Source organism: Rhynchophorus ferrugineus, unplaced genomic scaffold (assembly GCF_030347505.1).
Source record: "Rhynchophorus ferrugineus isolate W39M unplaced genomic scaffold, kcgeb_rfMv2 rfM5, whole genome shotgun sequence".
Lineage (NCBI taxonomy): Eukaryota > Metazoa > Arthropoda > Insecta > Coleoptera > Curculionidae > Rhynchophorus > Rhynchophorus ferrugineus.
The window spans coordinates 4,433,122-4,453,964 of NW_027472584.1; the positions used below are offsets into that span (position 1 = coordinate 4,433,122).

General features: G+C 33.1%; 1 protein-coding gene and 1 long non-coding RNA gene across 2 annotated transcripts in view; both read right to left on the bottom strand.

The window, feature by feature from the left end:
- LOC143197559 (uncharacterized) overlaps positions 1-4,607 on the bottom strand; it is a 150,092-nt gene extending 145,485 nt beyond the window's left edge. Inside the window, exon 1 of the long non-coding RNA XR_013006019.1 lies at positions 4,092-4,607. This is a non-coding gene — a long non-coding RNA (uncharacterized LOC143197559). The remainder of the gene's footprint in view (positions 1-4,091) is intronic.
- Positions 3,197-20,843, bottom strand: part of LOC143197558 (uncharacterized) — a 199,179-nt gene continuing 181,532 nt past the window's right edge. Inside the window, exon 2 of the mRNA XM_076406101.1 lies at positions 3,197-3,715. Coding sequence (XP_076262216.1) covers positions 3,229-3,621 — 393 coding nt within the window. The 5' untranslated portion in view covers positions 3,622-3,715 and the 3' untranslated portion in view covers positions 3,197-3,228. The remainder of the gene's footprint in view (positions 3,716-20,843) is intronic.

A 20,843-nucleotide genomic window follows, 5' to 3' on the forward strand; every position in this document is an offset into this window, starting at 1 on the left:
GGTGATTTCTTGAACAGAAAAGTTGTTAATTCAGGTTAAAATCATGCATCAGATCTTTCTACAAGTTACAACCCCTAAATTGATAATAATCTCAAGCCATATCTAAATACAAAATTCATGCAACTACAATTGGCACATTCATAGATTTAAGAAGGTTGTTCTGCTATCTTTTTTTATGTTAATTATAATATTCCATTCCAGGAAATCACCAAAATTAAAAAGAATTTGGATTAGCTTACATTAGATGAATTCAAGTTATAAAACTATTTGTTTTGTTTAATTCTCAATTATTTAACTTATTTAATTAATTTATAGATAATTTGACAAATGAAATGTGAGTATTTTTCTTTAAAGAAAATATTTTATTTTAATCATTTGCTATTTTATATATTTGTAACAAATTATAAACTATACTATTGCTGTATTTTCAATATCAATAGTCCTATTCAAGATTATTACTAAATTAGACTACCCTTTTGATTTTATTCCCAAAGTATTTTAAATTTTCTGGACTAAACTATTCATTTGAAGCCTTTATTTGTATTCATTTATTCGAACTATTCACACATTGATATGATCTGTTGTCAGCCCTAACTTTGAATTAAAATTTTTCAACTTCAAAATGTTGTCAATAATGCTATTACAGCAATACAATGTTGTTTGAACATTTTATAATCTTGCAATTTATAACATTTAAGTTGTTCAAAAATCTGTTTTTTTTGAACTCTTATTTTAAAATTCTGAATGTATTATACTAATTAAAATGTATTGATATTACCCAAAAATACATAGTGTTTATAGGAAATATTAACATTATGCTACAATTGAGCTTCTATTAATTAAATTTAAACAAAAATGAAATTTACACTTAACTTGAAATACAGCAACATTATTATTTAACATAATTTATCCTATAACTTTATTAGCTAATTTTGCTGAAATTATTTAGCGACCAATCAGATTATCCTATTAATTATGTATTTAAATTAAATTGTCATAATTGGTATATTTGTTGATTGCAAATTATTTAAATCTTGTTTGAAATTAATAAAGTCTATTCTTTCTAATTCTGACATGGAATTTAAAATAGTAATCTTGGATGTTAAAAATATCTCGATTCCTAATTTTTTTGTTATTATATACTAATTTTGGCTGATTTAATAACAATGGTTACCTTACCCCTATCTGCATCTTACAAAGTTTACTGTGGATTAATTTGCTGTTTACCGTGAGTGATCTTCAAAAATATTCTTCCAATGGTCTGCTTCTGTGAATGCTACTGGTTCCTTCTTTTCTTGTGTCCATGTAACTTTTGCATAACAGCCGATGTGTTATTTCCTAATCTCTATCTGCTTTCTATAATAATGTACTCGAAACAAAATACTAATTAGTTTTAATCCAAACTCATGTGGATTTACTACTTATACTACCAAACCAATGATTTCTAGTATTCTCTCACCTTACTAATTTTGTGCACATTAATAGGATGTCTATCTTACTTGTATCAATCTTGTGTACTGGTAATACTTAATGCTTGTGCTTGCTACTGACTTGCTTCTAAAACCTGGCCATTGTTGACGTCTTTCACTGACTACATGATTGACTTTGTAACTACTTGATTTTGTTTCTGAACAGCCTGTTTGTTTATGTCCACATTGTGGTGGTGCGTTTGTTGAATTTTTGCTTATTGATAGCATGTGTGACATTCGCCATATTGGCAACATGTGTAATTCTAGAGGTTTTGTTTACTATTTTTGTTACTGTTTGATTACTACTTGATCTTCTATGATTGCGACTTTTATTGTGCTTGGCTGTTTGATGACATCCACCATATTGGCAGCATGTGTGTTTATTGATGTTTTGTTTACTAATTTTGATACTGCTTAATTACTACTTTCATCACTACTTTGATATAAACCTTATTGGCTGTATATTTACTGCAATTTTGTTAATAGTACTTCATCTTGATGGCTCGTTTGTTGACACCCACTTTGCTAGCGGTTTGTCTACTATTCTTCAAAATCTTGATAGCTGGTTTGTTGACTTTTACCTTATTACCACCTGGTGGTTAACATACATTTTGGTGTACCCCTTTTAGACTCTTATTTGTCAACATGGCAACCTGTTTGTGGCCAGTTGTCTAGTTAGCGACAGCTACTGGGTTCCCCCTAATGATGGCAGTCTGATTGCAAACACCCATTAGGTTGGCATGGCTGTTGCTGCCGTTCTCGATGTTAGTGGTCTAATTACAGACAACTATCTTGTCAGCCTGGAAGTTAATACTCACTCTAATAATGCCCTGATTTCAAATGTCTATCTGATTGCTGTGCGTGTTGTTGGCCCCGTGTTGGTAGGCTGACTGCGGACATTCATCTGGTTGTAATGAATGATGCTGGCCCCATGTTGGTGGCCTGACTGCAGATATTCAACTGGTTCGCTTGGCTGTGCGTGTTCGCGCTGAAGTGTCTGCTTGGCGGTTCTGTAGATGTTCGTCTTGTCAACCTAAATGTTAATACTCACTGTAATTGTGGCCTGATATACTATCTGTATTGGTTGCGGATGCCTCTGTGATGGTGGTCTGACTGTAAACCTCAATCTGATTGCTGTAATTGTTGCTGTCGGCCATGGTGAAGGCCTGATGGCGGACAAACTTCTTGTTCGTCTGACTGCATGCATCCCCTGTGATGGAGGACTGGCCGCCGACATTCATGTGAATGTCGTGACTGCTACTGTCGTCCGTAGTGGAGACCTGGCTGTAGACGTTCATAGAAACGTCGCTTGCGATGGCCACCGGTTGGTTGGCCCCCCTTGCGCTAGCAGTCTGGTTGTAGACGTTCAAAGAAACGTCGCTGGCGATGGCCACCGGTTGGTTGGCCCCCCTTGCGCTGGCAGTCTGGTTGTAGACGTTCATAGAAACGTCACTCGTGGCGGCAACGGGCTGGTTGACCCCCCTCTTGCGGGTAGCTTTGTTGTAGACGTTCATAGAAACGTTGCTTGCGATGGCCACCGGTTGGTTGGCCCCCCTTGCGCTGGTAGTCTGGTTGTAGACGTTCATGGAACGTCACTCGTGGTGGCAATAGGCTGGTTGACCCCCCTCTTGCAGGCAGCTTTGTTGTAGACGTTCATAGAAACGTCGCTGGCGATGGCCACCGGTTGGTTGGCCCCCCTTGCGCTGGCAGTCTGGTTGTAGACGTTCATGGAACGTCACTCGTGGTAGCAACAGGCTGGTTAACCCTTGGTGTCACCGTGCTTGGTGATTCTGTAGTGGTCTCTTGGTTGGGCAGCTGGTCTGCGATGGCTCCACAAGGTTGGTGGTTCGTACGTGTGGCCCCCTTGGTTGGCTGCACGTCTGCTGCGTGGCCCCTGTTTATGGACTGCCCATGCATGCGGCATGCATGTTGCGGGCCCTTCGAAGAAGCTGCACGCTGACTGCAGACCCCAGGTAGGCGGCACGCTCGTCTGGTAGGCGTCATGTCGTGGAACACCCAGGTTGGCGGATCGTTTGTCATGGCTCCCCAGATTGACGTCGACCTTGTTTACATACCTGATACTAAGTCTGCGAACTCGTGGTGAAGTCCCAGTGGCACCCCTCTTGTTGGTACACCTCGTACTGTCTCTCATGATGCAGGCCTAGTTGGCGCCCATCCTGTTGATGTACCCCTTCCTGTCTCTCATCGTGCAGGACTGCTAGGTGGCGTCAATCTTGTTGGTATACCTGGTGTTGTCTTTCGCTATAGCGAACTTGTGTAGTTCACCATGTCTGTGGCCTGCCAGTTGCGAATTGTTGTATCACAGGTTATTGCTCTCTATGTAGACAGTTAATTCGCTGTTCCACATCATGGCGACTTGCTGGTGTACCTCATTGTCATGTCTATCGATTTGCAACAGAACCCTTGTGGGAAAAAGAACAAATGAATCAGAAAAATATAATTTTCAAATTTATCTACTCCCTATAATAAATAGAAAGTACGTATGTTGCACTTGAAAACGTTGTCGCTTGTAAAAAAAAATAAATAAAAAAAATATTTTACCAGATCCGGTCTTGTGCCATTGTGTTCAGAGGTGGACTATTAATTTGCGTCGCCTATTACCTCGAACTAATTCGCCCCGCCGAATTTTTATTCAACAATTCTTTTTCAGAATTTAAAGAAAGTTCCCTTTTCGTGCTGCAGTGTAATTAAAATGTCTTAAATTCATACCTGCATCCTTTGTTTACGTTTCATCTATTTCGGCGCCATTTTGTGGCTTGGGTACGCGCCGATGTTTGTTTACATTATGTTATTTTCGTGTTGGCTAATTACTAATTAATAATCAAACTGCCCTTGTGGCGATTGATCTAAAACAATAGTGTTTTAATAATATTCCTTTGTATTACCTCATGGATTCTAGTTTGCGTCATTTACACACTAAACACTACTTTAAACAATCACTATAAATCACTGTGCACGCGTTGTTCTTTATCCCACTTCTGATTTGTTAGAACCGATTGTGTAGAATCGATTTGGTGAAGGTGGTTGGGCAATTAAAACACTGGATTCAACTGAGTCACTCTTTATTTATTTCGACAAACATATCTGTCAAAGCCCCAACACAGAATGAATCAAGATGGCGGGATCTTCATCCTGCCCGGATGGCATTAGTGCGAGCATGCGCCGTAGCATTTATTATAATTTACAGGAAACTACTTTAATATCAACTAAGCCATATATACACCGACAGAGGGCGTTAGATGTAGGCGCATCCACCCAATTATTTATATGTCCAACAGTTGTTAAAAAAATATTTGCATCAAATCTGAAGGGTTTATTCGTTTTCAAATTTGTTACTTGAAAAAATGAATATAGCAGCAAACAAATACTGAAACAGCATGGATTCAAAACAAATGATCCTGCTATTAATGAAGATACCGAATTGGCAAAAGCACTGTAGACGTGTAAGTTATGCGAACATACTACAATGAAAGCAAATCTTCTAATGAATCATTTACAGTCATCTCATAACGTAAATGTTGAGGAGTTATTGAACTTTAATACCTTTAGAAAATTTCAAATATGGAAAAATGGTATGGAGCAAGCCGCAACATCTTCATGTGTCAAGTGAAGAAGTGTAGAAACATGGGCAAATGAGACGAAAGATACAGGGACATCTACCCCAATTTGAAAGAAGATGATACATTTGTAGTTATTGACCAATGTTACCACAATCTTAATGAGTCCATATAACTTAGGCCCTTAAGGAATAGCCCAGGGAAATTAGATGAAGAGGATGTAACATAAAACAGAGTTAGTACAAAAACTGAATATAATCATGACTATGAAACTAACAGTAGTGTTGTGCAATTTATTTGCAGTTATTTACCATTGTTACCCAAATAAATGCCCATACTGTTAGATTGGATCTACAAAGGGGATACCACGTTAAAATATCCGCCTAAAACTTAACCTCATAGGTAGTGTGGTAAAGAGTTCATTTAAATATAATTATGCAATCATAATAACATAATATTCTAGTATTGTCCTTTATATTTAAATAAATTATTTTTATTGTATATTGTTGTTTTGTATTTTTTCCTAATTTCATAAGTGAAAAGTAGATATTTTGAAAAAAATATGTATTAGTTTACCTAGTGCTTTTAAAAATGATAATTGTAATTTCAATCATCGCAGTAAAATCAATTTCATTTATGAAGTCTAATTAATAAAAATCCCAAATAAGGATTTCAATTAATCATTAATGTTAGTCTATTTTAAGGTGGTTGTTAAAATAGTACTAGATTCAGGGTATGCTTTTGGCCCTAATCAAATTATTTTATCAGTACCATTTTAATACGATATTGATCTTACAATATTAATATTACAAATCAATCAAAAGAGTTTTGAAGATCTAGTTTTGCAGGTATTAGATATTTCGTATACTTTTGAAATGGATAGCTACTTTGAACTTAAATATCATATTGTTATATCATCAGCATCATTGATGCATATTAGAGCATTTACAAAAAACATAAATACCAATATGCCTCAAGATTGGTTAAGGTAAATAAATGCTTTTATTTAAATTTGGGAAATTTGATTTTTGTTATTCAGAGAAGGTTTTAGGAATGACCTGAAGGATCTGGAATGGATTTTCAAGTTTAATATTTAAGATATATTAAATGCAACTTACATGTTTTTGATAAATTGATTATCATTCCTAATGTATTTAAATATCCATAATTTTAGTATTATTCCTCTATATATTACATAATAGTATAAAAGCGAGTTTATTGTTAATATTTTCTCCATATTTTTTACTAAAACACAGACGAAGACATGTACCATTCAAAAAAATCATAAATGGTTCCGAATATCTATGGTACACATAATTCCATCTAGTAGTGTGATGTTTTAGACCGTTTCATTTTGGGTCAGTTATGTTTTTTCTTAAATTTGACGGAAAGTATAAAAGAACTAGATGGGATTGCCACTTCTTTTTAATGGTACATTTTGTCGCCTTTGTGAGTACTTAGCAACAGAAATAATTACCATAAATGCCAACATTATTGATGTTTCTTTGGGGACTGTATTTGCCAAATGTGATATCTTAACACGTTCTATGGAAGTTAGAACTTCATAACACATTATTCCTAAAGAGGCGATGCTCAGAATCACTACTCTTTTCTTATTCAATTTATTCTACTGTCTTTTGTGCCACCCTGGTTGAGTTTCATCAAATGATAGTTTGTTCATAGAGTGCTCCAGTTTTCCCTTTCTAATTTCCCTTTAATATTTATTAAATCCTCATTTATTATGTTCATGTTATACAGATTTATTTTTAAAATTAGGCCTAAGGTATATTATCGGGGGGGATTTTAATGTTAAACATAGAACCTGGGGTTCACGATTAATAACACCTGGAATAGAAAACGGATTATTCGCAGCAATAAATATTACTTAATGTAACTATTATGCTGGATGCAAACCCACTTACTAGCCCACCACCATTTAAAAAAGTATCAGACTTACTGGACTTTTACCTTTCGAAAGACATCTCTTCAAATCAAATACAAATCGAGAACTTGTGCGAAGTATCATTTGATCACACTCCAGTATTGTTCTAGGTGCGACAAATCTGAAAAAAAAAACAAACAAACCCAATCTCACTAACACATTTACTAACAGGGTCCGTTTAGTCTTATAATGCAAGAACGCATAAGGTATTCTAACCGAAAGTTATAGAATCTACAATAGAAACAAATCCTGTTTATAAGGCCGATGTAGCTGTAAATCAGATTGATGCAATGGAAGTTGGCACAGAAATTGATGTTAACATCAATCCTATAAAGGCTCAGGAATTGATGATATTTCACCAAAATAATCATGTTGACATATATATTCAATCCCAGTTTGAGACTGAAGCATGTTTCGAAATTATTTAATATTGTTCGTATTAATTTGCTTAAAAAACCTGATAAACCGGCAGACCAAGTTAGATCTTACAGGCGTATTTCACTGCTACCTGCGATATCAACATTATTTGAGAAACTGCTGTTAAAACGCATTAAGTCATTTATAGAAATACCAGATTTCCAATTTGCAGTTTGATATCACCACTCAACAATGGACCAAACGCGAGTATCAGCGCTAGTTAAAAAGGCATTCGAATAAAAGTAATACTGCCCTGCAATATTCCTGGACGTCTCACAAGCCTTATAGCTTAATATAGACTTAATAGCTCCAAATCCGTCCATGTTAATTTTGTATTGAAGCAAAATGACAAAAATATAATTATATTATTTGACGAATGCCTGATTCTTCAAGAAGAATCAGCTAAATACCTCGGAATACATCTCGATGATAAGTTCAACTACAAGCTTCATGTTAGACAAAAAGCAGAGCAGATTAGGTTCAAAGTCAAGCAATTGTATTAGTTAGTTGGAATGTACTCTCCACTTGACCTAAAATCAAAGAGATTGGTTTATTAGTCAATCATAAAGTCAATTTGGATCCATGATATGCAAATATGGGGTTGACAAACGCCATATACTGACAATACGCCAAACATCAAAGAGTTTTGCGAATAATTACCAATGACCTCGAAATCAAATGGATACACGAAGTGATCCAAGATTTCACCTTGAAATACGATTGCTAAATCATAACAACCTGGAAGTAAAAACTACAGCAACTTGTTTAATGTGCATAAGTGTATCAATGTATAGGTGTATATTCCCCATAATTCATAATTTATGATAAGTCAATAATAATAATTGTATGGTTGCCTCTGTTAATATAAATTATAACCAATATAAATATAACAATAAATTACAAACTAATCAATATTGTATGCAACGCGAAAATATTCTTTAGGTGGCGGCAATGATCAAAGCACCAAAAGAAGATTATAAATTAAACTTATATCTCGGTGCTGACGGTGTTAACTTTCCTTAAACTGGTCCACAAACAAGGAACCATTCAGTGCGTTATCTTAAAACGTAGATGCGGCTGCGTCAGACAGATGGATAAGGTGTCGTTCCCTACATATATAGGAATAATTACAAATATTCCACAATAACGACAACTTGGCATTATCACCGGCAGACCTTCTGTCAGATATGATTTATTGATTGTTTTTACTAAATCGTTGTTCTGAAGAAGAAACGTCTGCAAGTCTTGGGCAATAGGTGGATTGTTTTGTCAAATTTATTTTTTTTATAAAATTGTATTATTGAATAAAAGTGATCAATAAATCAAATTTGTAAAATAATACGAAATATTATTTAATAAATCCAACTCGAACTGGCTATACTTTATATTTTGATAATCCAGTTAGTGTAATTAACATGTTTGGGGTAAATTTTTATGGCTCTGTGAATGGAGGTAAAACGAAATGAAACAGTGGTGTTTACATTATGAGACAGTTATTTATTGGCAATATAAAAAAATACAAAATAGATAAAACGGATGGCAGCGGTGTTACCTAGAGACGAGGCTTGGGCTGTCGATGGTGGCATGTCTAAACCAAACGATGGTCGGTTACTGAATCCTGGAGATACCCTTCAATAACATCCCAGATAAACGTCTCGGGGTTGCCAGCTATTCCTTATCGTGTTCTAGTTGTCGCTGCTTGCGATTGGGATTATATTTCTGGGTACTTTGTTGATAGTTATTCCACGATGTAAAATTCGACATGCCTCAAGGTCGCTACACATGTTAGTCGCTTAAAACTTAAATATTCTAAATGTAGAACCTTCAATACAATTAGACATAATTCTGAAAATTTTTATTAAACTTTTAAATTTCAAATTGGTCCCAACGCTTCTATAAATGAAGAAAATATTGTTAAAAACGACAAAATAGCAATAGAGCTAGATCAAATTTTTACCCCCAAAGCTTCGAATATACCCAGGCGGCATTACAATCTTTCATATAAGTAATCAATCGCTAGTAAAATTACTTGTGGATTCGGCAGCTTCTTTATTTAGAATTATACTTTTTTTTCTAAACTGACTAAAAAAATTTTTAATATATTTGGAATAAACGCAACCTCTATTACACTTTCCCACAGCATAAATCTCTTTATATATTTTCCAGATTTTGAAATTGTTTCCATTGTATTTTGGATTTAGATTTTCTTAAAGTAATATTTGGAATGTTTTTCTATATGTTTCTATATGTAAATACTAATTTAACATATCGGCAACATAGCAGTCGATCGATCTGACGTCATTTTGCCCTCGAATGATAGATTTTATATGGTGTTTCTATCCGCTAGTCCAACTATCTCTGCTCTTTCCCCTCTCACAACTTATACAGGAAAGAATTCGTACATCTTCGTCTGACATCACGAATTGAATAAAAGTAGTCGAACCATGCTTTTGACTGAAAATAGTAACTACTATCTTAAGTAATTATCTTATGTAATTACATCTTATTTTAATGTTTATTTTAAATATTAGAGAGGAGATAATATTAGTGGATTACGTGTTTTGGGTAGTGGAGATATCTCTGTGAATACGTCAATGTCTTTATGGTCAGGGAAAATTAATGTAATTGAAATATTTCAATAAAATATGTTCAAATAGATTTATTTTTTTGATTTTCCAATAAAATTATTAAAAAACAACTCCCCGCTAAACATTTTTAAACATCCCACCGTACCTAATTATTATAGGTGTAAGAAATACTTTTATTTCTTGGTAAATTAAATACGAATATTCAGCAAAACATTATATTGGTCACTATTTTGATAATATACTATACACGGTATTACAACCGTGATTACAATAACACTCGGATATTAATTACGACAACAACATACTCTTCGAGAGACTCTTAGAAGCTATATTCTTTCCAGTCAAGGCGTCGGCCCTTATATCCAAAAGTGTACATCACAGCATTTCCATCGCACGTTCCCGATACCACGCCCGCCATGATTAGCGAATGAATCATCAGGTACCCTCTACGTAATTCGTCAACAATGCCGTTCTGTATTTATGTATCATGCGTAAACGCCCTCACACGGAGACTCCGAGCTTAACTTAGAACCAATTTTTACATGGCACACGCGCTTTTAAGCCTCTCCAATCTATGGCTGCAACCGCCTCTAAAAAGGTATATAGTTGGTCATTCAAATTGTGCATCAGCAGGCATCATTTTTAAGTGTGCTGATTTAAGTAGTTTCGTGTTAAGGTTAAGAAATCGTCGATTAGCATTGTGAATATTTTCTGTGCTACATTAATGTTTATTAAGCGATGAATATAAAAATTAATCACAATGCACCCGTGTAGTAAAAAAAATGAGTGTACCTGGGGTATATCTATTACTCAAATTACACATCGTTTTTCAAAAAATTATCCCGTTCTTCCAAAAACGGATTGATCAAGTAAATAATAGTAAATTATTTAAATTAACCACAATGCGAATATCAAACATTGTTTTATCAGGTACATGTATCTATCTAGTATATGCTTATTACATGTATATATTGTTTGTTTATAGAGAGCCAACCTACTTCTTATCGAGATGCTAGTGGTAGTAGTAAAAATATTAATTTAAGTAGTTACTAATTTGTTTCAAATGCTTTCGATGTGATGTCATCATATAAAGAATTCTTCCAAAAAAGTAATAATTAATTAGGGTAACTGAATAACAAACACTAATAAATATTATCTTTAATTGTAAAATATATACATCATTTACTTTTTAGAGTAACAATCAGAGTGTTCTTTTAAAAAGACTCCCCGAAAAGTTAATATTCTTAATACATAATGTATATAGTTAAACTAAAAAGGCTTTTTTTAGAATGTAGAAGCTATAGCAGCCTTATAAAAAAGTTTGATTCCTCTCGTCGAGCATTTTATCACAAGAAGCTAGGGATATTATGAAATTGTGTCAATTGTTCAATCCATAATGATTTTCAAGACAAAATTTTAAAAGTTATTGTCAGTTGTTCATTATATTTTTGGGTTAAACAATTAATGTAATATTAACACGGAGGGACTTCAAAGTTTACCTTCAGTATAGTACAAGTAGAAGATAGAATTCTAATAGATCCCATAATATTCATGGCACTAAATAAATGCGAAAAAGCGAGAAGGCGTTTTAGATGATTATTTTAATTATTTAGTATTGAGCTCTTATTTTTTTTCTCATTTACACTTATACAATTATATGTCTTTATTTTTACCTTTTATTTATATGTTTTATATATTTATATTATTTACATTTAAGTATATTTTCATTTATATTTGTATAGTATTTTATTTTAATAAATTAATTTTAATTATTAAATCCGATTTTAATTTGAGTACTATTGGTCAGTAAATGTGACGTCATGAAGTAATCACGTGAAATGGAGTTAATATAGGTACTTCTCCCATTCCCCTCCCTCTTGGGTTAGATACAACTTACGGATCGAAATATTTCTTAAAGCACTGATTCGCAATTTCGATTTTATTTTTATATTTTTCGATTCTAAAAATCAATTGTTTCAGCTTTAATCGATTCTGAATAAAAATATTAATATATATTAAAGTTAATGAATTTATTTATTGAATCGCAATGATATGAACGAATAATTCAAATGTATTAAATAAAGCAGAAAAATAGTTAAGAACAATTATATTTTTTATTTATGAAGCACATATCAAGCATATTACAATTAATTTAAATTAAGTTTAAACAAATTTCATAAAATACGTTTTAAATTAATAAATAATTTTAAAAAATTTGAATAGATACTGAAGAGTTGAGAGTGTAAACACATGATGGTAGAAAAAATTAGTTGTATAAAATTAAGTATGATATTATGTAATAAAATTAATGACATCCAAATATGAATAAAGTGAAAAACAAGGATAAAAGTATATATTTGAATGTTATAAATATAAATACATATATTTATTTATTTAGGTTGTGACACTGTTATTATTTCATCATCACTGTTGAAAATCGTAATGAGGCATAGAAGATGAGAAGATGTGAAGGATGTAACATAACCGGTGTAAGTAATAAAAACTAAATTATCATGACTATGAAACTATAACAGAGGTATTTTCTGATTCATTTGCAGGTATTGACCAATGTTACCCAGGTAAATATTCATATTTGAGGATTACACCTTCAAAGGGAACACCATTTTTAAAAAAATGCGTCTAGAACTCTACCTCATATGTGGTATGGAAAAGAGTTCATTTAAATATAATAATATATAAGTATAGAGCATTTTATTATTTTCCTTTACATAAAAAAAATATTTCTATTGTCATATTGTTGTGAAATTAAGTGAAATATAAATAGATATCTTAAGGAAAATATATAATAGTTCATTGAGTTCATTTAAAAGTGATAATGATGGTTATTTCATTAATATAATATTACTTAATCATCGCAAAATTGTAATTTAGATTCATGAAATCCTAAGTAATACATATCCGAAATAAGAAATTCAAATAATCTTTAATCATGTAAAATGTAAGGTGATTATTGAAATAGTATTAGATAAGAGCTACACCTTTGGCCATAACATAAACGATTTCATCATTACTTCACCACTGAACCATGAAATTGATCTTACAGTATTTATATCAAAATTAAATCAAAAAGCTTGAAAATGTAGATAATAATCATGTAGGTACTTTTAATGGATGGATAATTTGAACTTCAGTGAAAATAATTTCCCTATAATATTAGTAGCACTAATGTATATTATAGGAATTACAAGAAACATAAAGACCAATAAATACACTTCAAAATGTGTTAAGATAATTAAAATTATATTTAGGTAGATAGGACGCTTTTATTTATATATAGCAATTTGGATTATTGTCGGAGGAGGTTTAAGGAGTGACCTGAAAGAACTACAACGGATGTTCAAATTTAAATTCTCTAAGATATATTAACTCCAAAATATTTATTTATAATTATGTTTATAATTATGGTTAATTTTAATGTACTTAAAAGTCAGTAATTTTAGTATTGTCCATTAAAATTTACATAATAAAAATATTTCAATTATGGTCAAAATACATCATAATATAGCAGTTATAAACATTGAAATATATATAATATGTACCATGAATAAAAATATATGTAAAACATAAAAGTTTCCGACAATTATATTTTATCTATTGTCGGTGTATTAAATCTCCTCATTTAGTAGGCCTTTGGTCATATCTGATGATATTATTGACTGTTTTGACTAAATCGTTGTTCTAATGAAGAAATATTTGTAGTTCTTGGATAATAGAACTGAACAAAGCCTATAATTTTTTTTATATAACATCTTTATTAGATACGCTTAGTACAATCTTAATTATAAATTAATTTATTACTATATTTCAATTGTACTGGGATTAATTCACAAGTAAGATGAATGCGCGAAAATACATCAATATGCATTCCTCACTTATAAAGTTATAATATTTCATAGCTATAGTTAACACTAAATGTATACACTTTATATAAGTTCGTATGGTTTAGTTCGCTTCAATCTCCTAACATCCTGCGCGCTGTCCAGCAGTTGTATTGCTTCCACGTTAGTATGATTTAGTAATATTCCTTCGTGTTTCCAGACGAAATTTTGGATGACTTCGCAAATGCATTTAATTTCCAGGTCATCGTGCAGTCCTTCATTGGTTACGTAGCGATAAGCATTGGTAATCAATCGAAGAACCTTGCTTTGACCGCGTTGGATGACTAGTTGATATGAATTTTGAATGTAACCCCATATTTGCACCCCATAGGTCCAAATTAGCTTTATAATTGTCTTATAATCAACCTCTTTGATTTTAGATCAAATTGAGAATATCTTCCGTCTAACCAGTATAGTTGTTTTATTTTGGTTCTAATGTGTTTTGCTTTTTGTCTAACATGATGTTAAAGCCTATAAATGACGGTGTCTGATTAGTAACAGTTATCTGTCAGGGTGTATTTAATATGTAATATATATTTTCAGATGGTATTAGAATGCACAATTTCCTTGTGTGGTGCTTGCTGTTGTGTTCTTTTCACTAGAACGTGATCATCGTGTGTTGTCTAACACAACTATTCTCATTTTCTCTCTATCGCTGGTCATCACTGCGGTTAATACATAAGGTAAGTCGTTGCATATTTTAATGGCATATTTAAGTCAAGACAATTCTCGTGCACTAAATTTGTGGCTAAATAATAAGATGTGCGAAATATATTTAAATAGGATGATTTATCATAAACAGTCACCACATATTCAAAGTCGATTCTTGATCAATCTTTACTCGATTTCAATTATAATATGACTCGAAGTTATCGTTAGCACATATTGTAGGGTTGTGCTTGAACTCAGGGCGTAAAACAAAGATTATATTTAATAAAACAATAATAAAAACATTTCATATAAAAAAAGTAGAGGACAAAACTAATGATATAACAACTACTTACTCAATAAATGGCAAAATAAATAATGTAAATAAGCGTGCCAGATCTTGATGTCGAAATGGTCGGCTAATAATTCTGCAAACATAATAAAAACGTACCTAAACAACCAATTTTAATGACAAGGGTGGAATTAAAATATAATTGAAATATTTTGTAGACAGATACTTCTAGCCAGTTAACTAAAATATAACGGTACTGACAGTCAAAATATTGGCAGCTATACATGAATATATCGACAAATAATGGATGGTATTTATAGTCACAACAGAAGACGATGAAAATGGTAGCCAATAAAATGATTGATTAACCAGGATGGTTAGCAATCATTTCAGTCCGTGGTAATCAATAATTGACGGCCACTCATTATAATATAAACAGTAACGGTAACTGATAGCAATGATAAACTATGCTTGGATGAAGTATGACATGTGTCCTAACACTAACAATAATAACGTGCAAGAGATCAAGGGAAGTAACGCACGATATATGCTGTCTAATATAGGCCTCGCTAGGATTAAGCTAAATTCTCAAAATAAATAAATAAGTGAATAATACTATTAATTAGTAGTGCACTCATTTCTCCAGCTCCAGTTATGATGGACATGCAATGTGTACAAGGGAGAAAGCTAAAGGTCATACGCTAAATACACTGTCACCAAGATCCAGCAGAAACCACTTTCGGCGGCGTTTATGCATGCCTCAAATCATCCATAGGCCATGACTACGCATCAGCAACTTTAGCCTCACTGACGTTAGTCTCTAGATTACAAAAAATAGTTATTTATATTTACATCTGCAACCATAAAATTATTATCTTTGATTTACCATAATTTAAGAATTATGGGAAATATACGACGATTCGAAGAAATAATAAATTAGATAGTAGAATAAAATATATAACGATAGATGGATAAATAAATAAATAAGCAGAGCATAATCAACAGAGAATAATAAGTATAAAATAATAAATAGTATGAACAATGAGTATGAGAGAAGAGTATGATAAATGAACGCTCAAAAACATAAAATAATAATTAGAACATAATAAATGGAATTTTAATAAATAACAAATAATAATTATAAACAGAAAACTAGAATACTCTGTGAACAAACTCACCTTTTGATGAAACTTAGCTTGTATGTCACAAAACACAGCAAAATAAACTGAGTACACAGAACGTAAAGATTTTGACCGCCGCATATTTCGAAATGGACTTTTATGAAGTTCTAACATCCCTACGACGTGATCACATCTGACAAATACAACCCCCGAAGAAAAATCAATAATGTTGCCATTCGTGGTAATTAGTTCTGTTTATAAATACTCACAACAGCGACAAATCATACTATTAAAAAGAATTAGTGCCTTTACATTGTGGCGATGTCAGACCTCTTCTTCTTATCGTGAATTGGCCACAGAATAAGATCGACCAAACGATCAAGGGCACGCAGAAAAACAGACAGCAGATTCATTCATCTTTCGACGCTCACGCATCATACAATTCAATCAACAATCATCCATTCAATAATCAAACATTCATACATTTTCATTGGTTAAATAGTTGTCTAATAGTTAGTGTTAGTAATAAAGCGTTAAGGGAAACATAGTTTCTTTCAATTAATTACCCGAAGACCTCCATAAGTGGTGACCTCAACGCAAGAAAATCAAAACAAAAAAAGAGGACAGTACAATGACACCTGAAGCCAGCTACCTTAGCCGGGCAAGCTTCAAGTCACCAGAATTTTGAAAAACAAAACCAGAAACGTGGTTTTACAGAATTGAAACTCAGTTCAAGGCGGCTGGAATTACAACAGACGCAACCAAATTCGATTATACTATCGCTAGCTTAAATCACGATGTCTTGCCACGATGTCACCACGATGCCACCATCAGGCACTAACAAATATAACACGTTAAAACATAAATTAATAAAACGGTTTGCGATGTCGCAAACTAACAAGATACGCAATGCCCCCCCCCCCCCCATCATTCCGTTAGGTGACCAAGCGCCCTCACAATTGTTACATAAAATGCAAATTTTAAATGAAGGTAATATATCAGAAAACGCCCTGAAAATCCTCTGGTTGGAACAATTACCACAAAACACAAGAGCAGCGATTGTAACAAGGGATGAATATTTTGATACACCAGCAGAATTAGCAGACCGAAACCAACGAAATATCAACAATTCAGACCATACAGGAACAAGCATCACCATCAAAAGAAATACAACATCAAATCTCCCAATTAACGGAACAAGCGAAAAAGCTTAGGGAAAGGCCTAACAATCAAATATATAGGCAAGCATATAGCAGGAGACGAAATGACTAGATATTGGTTGGTATCATAAAACATATCAGCAAGAAGCCAGGAAATGTGTTCCGCGCTGTAGGTATTCGGGAAACTCAAGGGGAGCTCAGTAAATGCGGCGTACAGGGTCCCCAATACACCGCGCCGACTGAACATTACCGACAGAAAACAAAACATAAACTTTTTAGTCGATATAGATGTCGAACTCAAGTATTGTGCCAAGAAACAAGTACAGGGGGCACATAACCCCAATTTTAAACTTTTTCCTACTAACGACTCGAATATCGCATCTTGTGGCACTATTAAATTGTCATTAGAATTTGGTCTGAGTTTTTGTAATAGCTGATCCTATATTGGGAGCAGATTTCTTGTCCTATTATGAAATACAGGCATATGTCAGGCACCAAAAACTAATATAACCTTCAAACCAGACTTTCACTAAGCGCAATAGAACAGGCAAACTTGTGTAGTCAACATAATGGAAAGGCAGGATCCGTTCAGTAAAATCATTGCCAAATTTCCAAATGTGATCTCACTATTAAAGATTGGGTAAATACAGATACAATACATCAACATCGAGACAAGAAGACCATAAACACACCCAAAAACCAGGGAACTAGCACCCCACAAACTAAATTATTTACTATAAGAAATAAAAAAAACTTTAAACTAAAAGAAATAGAGAAAACGATTAATTAGACAATCATCATCCAGCTGGTCGAGTGTGGTCTATATGGTAGAGAAGAGGGGCGGTTCCTGGAGTATATGCGGAGACTATCGAACGATAAATGCAAACACCAAACCAGATCGATATCCAATATCACACATACAAGACTTTAGTTAAAATTTACATAACAAACGGGTATTTACAACAATTGATCTGGAGAAAACATATCATCAAATACCAATACATATCAACTGGAAAACCAACTTATTGGCCGACTGACCAAGAGAAAATCCCAGACATGTTTGATTTCTTCACAGTAAGAAACATAATATCCAACTATATAAAAGTTGAAGAAAATTTTGATTTGTTGAAGAATTGAATAAACGAATTCAACTAAATATACCACACAAGACAACTGAACAGTTAAATTTAGAAGCAGAAAAATTCGTAATTGATATTCAACAAGCTGCTTGAAGTAATACTCCAGAAATTAAGATTACAATGAAGATAAAAGAATTACAATGAAGATAAAAGATTACAATTATACAAAAGAAGTGAAGGAAATGGTAGGTGAAAAACGCAAATTACGAAAAAAGTGGCAACAGAACAGCCGAAAATAAAAATAGTTTAAACAATATAACCCAAAAACTGAAAAGGGAAATGCTGGATATTAAAAACAAAACCATAAAAGAATATCTGACAAATTTAACAGATGATAATGAAATTGATTACTCACTCTGGAAAGCCACAAAATATCTAAATCGCTCATGTCTACACAGTCCACCTACAAGAGACCTATGTGGGAACTGGGCACGTGACAACTACCAAAAAACAGAAACGTTTGCTGAATATCTAAAAAAAACTTTCAAATCAAACGAAACTACTATTGAACATAATTTGCTGGACATAGAAGCTAAAAATTTGATGATTGAATTAGTCAAGCCAAAAGAGCTAACCAAAGTTATTAAAACTGACATTAACCCCAGGATATAACCAGGCTACGATTTAATAACAGTAGAATTATTGCAAAAACTACCAAGAAAGGGAATTATAAAACCCACCAACTTGATCACTAGTGCATTTAGATTAAAATATGTCCCAGGCATTTGGAAGATGGCGGAAATTATAATGATCCCAAAACCTGGGAAGTCGCCAAACGAAATAAAAGCCTATAGACCTATATCACTGCTGCCAGTAATATCTAAGGTTTTTGAAAAACTCCTGTTGAAAAGAATAAAACCGATACTAGAGAGAAAAAACCTAATACCAACACACCAGTTTGGGTTTATTAACAAGCACTCAACACTTGACCCGATCCACAGCATAACAGATGTTATTGAAAAAGCCTACAAATTAAACAAGTATGCTCAGCTATATTATTAGACGTCGCACGAGCCATAAGGTTTGCCATGAAGGCTTTGTTCATAAACTACAGAAAATGCTACCAAAACAACACACCGAACTATTAATATCATACATTACAACCACAACGTTTAGAGTCAAAGAAGAAGAAGCTTACTCTAAAACAAAAGAAGCTAAAGCAGGCGTACCACAAGGAAGTGTACTGGGACCAATGCTTTATCTACTCTACACTTGTGATATCACAAATGGAGAATATTATGATGGCTGCATTTGCTGATGATACTGCGGTTATTGCTGTCGGAATATTACAACAGGCAAGTGACTATATAAATAGTTGGACATAAGCTTGGAAAATAAGAATTAATGAAAGTAAATCTGTACATATGCAGTTCACCTATAAACCGTTCGTACAAGTACCATTAATATTAAATAATACTATCATTCCATATAGCAATAACGCTAAATATCTCGGAATGAATCTTGATGCAAAACTCCACTGAAAGAAAAATATAAAGAAGAAAAGAAAAGATCTGGAATTGAAATATAGGAAAATGTATTGGCTAATTGAAATAAAATCACAATTATCAGTACATAATAAATTGCTATTATACAAGCAAATACTGAAACCTATATGGAAATACGGAGTTCAATTATAAGGATGTTCTGCAAAGATTAACATAAATAAAATACATATAATTCAGAAAAAGTCCTGAGAGGTATTGTGGGCGCACTCAAATACTCTAGGACCGATTACCTACATCGAGACCTTCAGATCCCCACAGTCAGTCAAGAAATCAAGAGAATTGCAAGGGGGCATGAGGAAAGACTCCATTCTCAAACTAATATTGAAATATTGCAACTTTTGGATAACACCAGAACAGGACATAGACTCAAAGGAATCATACCATCTAATCTTGTATAGTGTTGCGTAGTGAGGTGCATAAAATAAAAAATACAGCGGTGACATGCATAAACATAATTTCACCAGATTCCAGAGACTGAGATAGGGCCGATGGGTCCTCGTAGTTATTTACCTAGATTTAAGTTATCATAAAGACAAATCCCAGGTTAGACGGAAACGACTAGTAAAAATGTAATAATTAAATAATAAAATAATACCAATGAACTCAGAGGATATAGCGAAGACAGCCATTACAACACCGCTAGATTTATATGAATATATCCGCATGCCATTGGAATACTACGAAACGCTGCTCAAACATTACAACGATTATTGGATAAATCGTTCTAAGACTTAATTTATGTATATGTAATATTTATGATATTCTCATCGTTTCAAGCAACCATCAAGAATATTTTCAACATGGAGAGGAGGTTTTAAAGAGACTATCGCAACAAGGGTTAACAATAAAGCCTAACAAATGTAAATTTGGAGCAGAAGAAGATACATTCTCAGTAACAAAAATCAACAGCTATGGAATTTCACTACTACCTGAAAAAATAAAAGCCATGTAAAATATATCAAAACCACGAACAGTTTAAGAGCTGCAAATGTTTTTAGGAGTGGTCAATTTCTATCGAAGATGGATACCTAAAGTAGCTAACATTATGTATCCATTAACAAAGACCTTAGCAAATAATAAATCCA